The sequence below is a fragment of the Lepidochelys kempii genome, chromosome 4 (genome assembly GCF_965140265.1).
Source record: "Lepidochelys kempii isolate rLepKem1 chromosome 4, rLepKem1.hap2, whole genome shotgun sequence".
NCBI classification, from domain to species: domain Eukaryota; kingdom Metazoa; phylum Chordata; order Testudines; family Cheloniidae; genus Lepidochelys; species Lepidochelys kempii.
In genome coordinates, this window is record NC_133259.1 from 87852773 (window position 1) to 87859263 (window position 6491).

Below are 6491 nucleotides of genomic sequence, written 5' to 3' on the forward strand. Positions count from 1 at the left end.
CTGCTGAATATCAGAAAGTTGACTGGGTTTAGCAGAACATGGCTTTGTTTATATTCTAAAACTAACATGCAAGTGTATGGAAATTTCTAAATACCGCAAATGTCTTTTCAAGGTATTATCGTGAAGTCCTCCCTGGAGAGATTGTGAAGATATCCAGATATGATGTCCAAACACTGGATGTTGTACCAAGACCTGGAGGAGATCCATCAGCATTCTGTATCTTTGAATATGTTTATTTTGCAAGGCCTGACAGCATTTTTGAAGGTATGAAGATAAACTATAGTAAACAAGGAATGCAGGCGTTATTGAAATGGGGGACTGTATCCTGGAAAGTAGTGACTCTGAAAACAGTTGAGGGGTCACAGTGCACAAGATGCTTAACATGGAGCTCACACTGTGATGCTGTGTCAAAAAAGGGTTAATGCGATCCTTGGATATATAAACAGGAGTAGTGACTAGGAGGGAAGAAGGAAGAGATTTTTCTGTCTGTATACATTTAGTGATGAGTCAAATACTAGAATACTGCATCCAGATCTGGTGATCACATTTTAAAAAGGATGTTGAAGAATTGGAGAGGAAAAGAAGAAAAGAGCCACAAAAATGATTCAGTGACTGGAAATAAAGGTCTTGCAGTGAGAGACTAAATGAGCGAAATACGTTTAACTTCTCAAATGAAGGTCGAGAAGTGTTTGCACTTAGGTACTTATAACACAGTAACTTTCTGGGGAGAAAACCAGGAACTAAAGGTCATTTTAATCTAGTAGATAAAGGCATAACAAGATCCAATGGCTGGAAGTTAAAGCCAAACAAATTTAATGTAGAAACAAGGTGCAGTTTTTTAAAAGTGAGAGTGATTAAGCAGTGGAACAAACTACTAAGGAAAGTGGTGGATTGTACATCTCTTGATGTCTTTGAAACAGCACTGGATGCCTTTCTGGAAGATATGCTGTAGTCAAACACAAGTTATTGGCAGAGGTGATTTAAAGGGCCAGGGGCTCCCCGCGAGGGCCGGAGCCCCTGGCCCTTTAAATCCCCGCCGGAGCCCTGCCGCCGCTACCCTGGGGCTCCGGCAGCCGGACTCAGGCAGCACTTTAAAGGGCCAGGTGCTCCTGCCCATTGTGGGGAGCGGTAGGGCTCCTGCAGTGATGTAAAGGGCCAGGGGCTCGGGCTGCTGCGGGGAGCCCTGGGCCATTTAAATCTTGATTTAAAGGTCCCACCTCTTCAGGTTGAGGCCATGCCCCCACTCAGGACTCCAGCCTAATGGTAAATCCTTTAAGTTACTTTCACCCCGGTTATTGGACTCAGTACCTGGGTGACTGGATGAAATTCTGTGGCCCGTATTATTCAGGAGGTCTAACTAGATAATGTAGTGGTCCCTTCTGGCCTTAAAATGTATGAATATATAAGATACTATTGTATCATTTTAGACAACATTTAAAAAAATATTTAGGACTTATTAAAGCATTTGAAGTGTGGCTTATCTTATCTTTCCTTACAAGAAGCAACCATTCCTGTGGATCCTTCTTTCTAATTAAATTTTCAGTTCTGTACATGTTCAGTGTACATGGAGCTATCAGTCTTGTCCTATGATCACTACCTTGGTAAAGCTCTCATAGGACAGGCCTCTATTCTGTGCTAATGTCAAGCTACTTAGCAGAACCATTTGATGCAAGAACAAAAACAGGATGTGGAGAGAGTAAAAATTCAGGTTCAAATCCTGCTGGTCTTGCTCAAGTGAATAGTTCTGTTAATGTCAGTGGGACTGATCACCTGAATAAGGCAAGAAGGATTTGGTCCTCACAGTGGCCTGAAAGATGGAAAGCAACATGGATATTATGGGAGGAGATGAAAGGTGTAAGGTGACTGGTGGTGGTGAATATTTCTCATTACTTTTTAGAGGCTTCCTATTTACCTAAAACTTACTGTAGAGTTTATTTGATAGGAATAGTTCCTGTACTGTGCAAACTGAAAGTTAAATCATAATTACATAAGGGAAAAGAATTATTATTTCCTCAATGTCCATAGGTCAAATGGTGTATTCAGTCAGGAGAAGATGCGGTCAGCAGCTTGCTGTTGAAGCACCAGTGGAAGCAGACTTGGTTAGCACAGTACCAGAATCTGCAACACCAGCAGCACTAGGTTATGCACAAAAGGTATTGTGGATGGATTATTTTTAATATTTATTTCTTCCCCTCCCCGCCAGTGTTTCTAACTTTCTGTGAAATACGCTAGACTCTCCTTTACAGTAAGTTAGTTTTGGTGTTTTCCTCCTGTCAGATAGTGTATGTGGGTCTTCTGTGAGCTGGGTTTCATATTGTGGTATGCTGCACCAGTGCACTGTTGCCACTACATTGGTCAAGCTAAAGGCCTTTGATTAGCCCTAATCTGCAGGTCATCTTTTAAAAAAATCTTTACAATTCCTAATCCTTATTTTTAATGTATTTATTTTATTTAACTGTGTGTATAATTGTCTTTTGCTTGTAGTGTGGGCTGCCATATGTTGAAGTACTCTGTAAAAATCGATATGTCGGAAGAACTTTTATTCAGCCAAACATGCGATTAAGACAGCTTGGAGTGGCAAAAAAATTTGGAGTCCTATCTGATAACTTTAAAGGCAAAAGAATTGTGCTAATCGATGATTCTATTGTGCGGGGCAATACAATCTCACCGATAATAAAGCTGCTCAGGGAATCTGGTGCGAAGGAGGTAAGTTCACTTTCAGCAGTTGTAATGCAGATGTAAAGGGAAATTTGATGGAGACACAAGTTGGAGTGTTTCAGTTACACGTCAGAATATTTCCCTTAGTGCACTCACAAGGTGTGGTAGAAAGAGAGCCATAAAAACAAAGAAAGCAAATGCACAACAATATGTAATAGTGTGAAAAGTTTCTTGTGTGATTGCTTGATCTTAGGAAAATCTGCAGCAGAAAAACTTGAATAAAGGGGGTACTGCTCTATTTTAAAGTAAGTGTGCGTCTACACTAGCGAGGGCATAGCTGTACTGATGCAGCTGCGCTGCTGTAAGATCGCTTGTGTGGCCACTCTCTATGCCGGCAGGAGAGAGCTCTCCTCTCGACATAAAACCACCTCCACGAGTGGCGGTAGCTGTGTCAGTGGGAGAAGCTCTCCCATCAACATAGCACTGTCCCCACCAACATTTCTGTTGGTGTAACTTATATTGCTCAGGAGTGGTGGTTTGTTTTTTGTCTCCCCCCCCCCCCCCCCCCCCCGTCCTCCCCCGTGAATTAAAATAAATTATACTGACAAAAGTGGTAGTGTAGACATGGCCTAAGATGTAACTGACAAATCAAGACTGAATGGAAAACTGATAGTTTTATCTAAAAATCAGTGTGGCGGCTATATATTTCAACTACTTATTCCTGCTGCGGTATTGTTTTTAACCTTACTTCTTAGGTAAATAGGCATTTGTCCTAAATCTCAAGAAAAATACTGCTTCTGGTTTAATTTGTTTCTTTGATTTACATATGAAATAGAATGTGCTAGTCTGTCACAGAAGCAAATGTGCTTTGTATAACCAAAGCTGTCAATGAGTAGACACTGCCTAAGCACAGAGCCTGTGAACGTTTACACGTGTGCTTATTTTTATTACCATGAGTAGCTCTGTTAATTTAAATTGGATTACTCACACTTTAAATCTATTTTTAATAGAAAAGTTGTGAAGACAAAATAGTTTTATTTGAAAATTAAGAAGCCATTTTAAAGGCTTTAATAATGTTACTTGTTAAATTTCTTTACCCGTACTGATATTTTGGAGTCTGGAGAGACCGAAGACCCTGATCCTGAAATGTAATGCACACAGTGGATCCTTATACGTATGTGGGGCTCCAAATAGAGGCAGGGCTTTGCCTTTGCTGATCACCTTTCAGGGGTTGGGGCTTTCGTGTCTGAGTATAACATTAACTAACAGCAATGACTTTTATCAAGATGCAAGTTTTTACTGGTAATGTAATATTGAAAATTCATTTTCTTTCAGGTGCACATTCGTGTGGCTTCACCTCCCATAAAATTTCCTTGTTACATGGGAATAAATATTCCAACAAAAGAAGAACTCATTGCCAACAGACCTGAATTTCATGACCTTGCAAAATACATAGGTAAATGCTATAGTTTTACCCCCCGCCCTTGAGTTTTTTCAGTCATGAGGAAAAATATGATCACAAATTTTCAGTGGGGAAAAACTGACATCCCCGCTCTCCCAAAAAGAACAAACCAAAAAACCCCCAAACTGAGCTACTGAATTTTTTGTTGAACTGCTCACACCAGATCACATTGATACCAGCTGTATGTTTTGTCTGTTGCAGTTTATAGTTCTTCCTTTACAAAATATAGAGCACTCAAATAACTTTCAAAAAGTAAACGACAAATACAGTTTCAAAGTTCTAGTTGTTTTGATTCTTGCCAAACTTCCCAGAAAAACTCTACCTGTGTTGAGCTGTGGCATGCAAAATTTCAGGAAGATAAGTTGAAGACAGAGTAGTGATGAAAATTTAAGCATAATAAAATATTCTTACTAAATTTATAAATGCTTGCTGGTTTTGCTTAAAACTCAAATTGTAGAATTTATGTAAATATTTTTCTTGAGCTGAAGGCATCTCATCTTAAAACTATAAGATTTAAACAAAATAAATGCAGTGTATTTTAGAATCTTTACAGTAAGCAATATTTGCTACAGAACAAAAAAAAATGAGAACAAATGCCAAAATTATTATTTGTGCCATTGCAAATAACAGATGTGCATTATCATGATGGAGCAATAGTGATCAGTAATGGCTTGTGAATGGGCATGTCTATTATCATATATAGTATTGTGCTGTAGCAATGATTTTGAAAACTTACCAATTTAAAAACACAGCTGTAGTAAAAAGCCTTTAAACTTGCAGGGTTTTTTTTAGTGTTTTTAAGATTGACTTCATTGCTCCTTCTGTCTAATCTTTTAATCAGCCTTTTCCCCCCCATGGCATTAATTGTGATGGCACAAATAAAGCATTATGAATTTGCTGGAGGATCACATTTTAATATCTGTTCACAATGTAATTAACAAAAGTGATAAAATGAGAGGGTGAAACACTCTCTCCTCCTGCTAGAGCATTCACGTGAACCACTTACTGCATTATCTCAAAGGCCCAATAGCCAAATACAGCAAGAAGAACAAAAGTCATGGATGCTCTGCTTATGGAACAAAGACAGCTTGAAACAGCTGTGTGTGTGGCTGCTTCCAAGGTGAACTTGGAATAATTGCTAATTCAGGGAGGCAATGTGCTATGAGCTCAGAGAATCTCAATGACCAGCTTGGATTTAGTTTCCATTTTGACAAAATGAGTAACATTGTGGTTCTCAGTCTTTTCCATACCAGAATCCCCGCCTCCTGTCTAGCCAACAAGGGACCCCTACTTCAGTTTAGTAATATGGAAAGGACAAGGTGATTGTGATCCCCTAACACCTTGTTTTATAGTCTTTTTTCCTTGCAGGGGAGGTGACCCACAGGGAGAGAACCCATGTAATATCATGACTACATGTTCAAGATGCTTTTATTTTGTTTAATACTAGTGTAGCTTTTAATGTTTCATTGTCTTCTTTTATTTCCCCTAGGAGCAGACAGTGTGGTTTATCTTTCTGTGGAAGGGTTGGTATCATCTGTGCAAGAAAGTATCAAAGCAAAGCAAGAAAATCAAAACAGCCTTAAAACCAATAAGTCTCGTGTTAGAAAGATTGGCCACTGTACAGCATGTCTTACTGGGGAATACCCAGTAGAGCTCGACTGGTGACTTTAATGCCCAAGTACCGTTGCTGAATGTAGTTTTTTGAATTGAGAAGTATGTTGTCAATAACAGCGCATAGCATCTTCTTACATTTAGCAAGCCACTTAAAGCTAGTGACGTCTAATTGCTGTTACAGACATGTCTTTGCAGACTTTCTATAAAGTTTATGATGACGAAAACCATATAATGTAAGTACCTGGATAAATAAAATAAAAATCACGGACAATAGTGCCTTTTATTTGGGTTTTTTTTCCTCGTGGATGTAATGTAAAAACCACCCGGTCTTTTGGATTACTTAGTTGTCCCAGCTAAACTGTTTTTTGTTTTAATCTTGTCAAGGAAGTTGGATGTTCTTTTTAGGTTTATTCACAACATTGATAAATTATTTAAAAACCAATTTAGGATACAGCTCATGGATCATACAGAATAATTTATAATTATCAAACCGTATTAGTGCAAAAGAAAAAGGTGAACTTTGCTTTTTTTTTTTGAAGAAAATGCCCAATTCTGAAGAGTTAAATGGCTTCCAAGGAATTCTTATCTCGTACTTTGTGGAATATTATATTGTAAAGAACAGGAGATGTACTTAAGTGTTTGGGTTTTTTTGTTTGTTTTTTGCTTATGTTACTAAAAGGCTTTTATATTCAAGCTATGTATCTACATCTAATATGTGTCCATATTCAGTGAACACTATCTTTATAGCATGTGACCT

The 6491-nt window shown here is 38.5% G+C and overlaps 1 protein-coding gene across 3 annotated transcripts in view; it reads left to right on the plus strand.

Annotated features, from left to right (window-relative positions):
* Positions 1-6007, plus strand: part of PPAT (phosphoribosyl pyrophosphate amidotransferase) — a 70474-nt gene extending 64467 nt beyond the window's left edge. For all 3 annotated transcript variants that reach the window (XM_073341961.1, XM_073341963.1, XM_073341962.1), the window contains exons 7-11: positions 113-264; positions 2026-2153; positions 2485-2706; positions 3994-4114; positions 5610-6007. In XM_073341961.1, coding sequence (XP_073198062.1) covers positions 113-264; positions 2026-2153; positions 2485-2706; positions 3994-4114; positions 5610-5785 — 799 coding nt within the window. In that variant the 3' untranslated portion in view covers positions 5786-6007. The remainder of the gene's footprint in view (positions 1-112; positions 265-2025; positions 2154-2484; positions 2707-3993; positions 4115-5609) is intronic.
* The last annotated feature ends 484 nt before the right edge of the window (positions 6008-6491 follow it).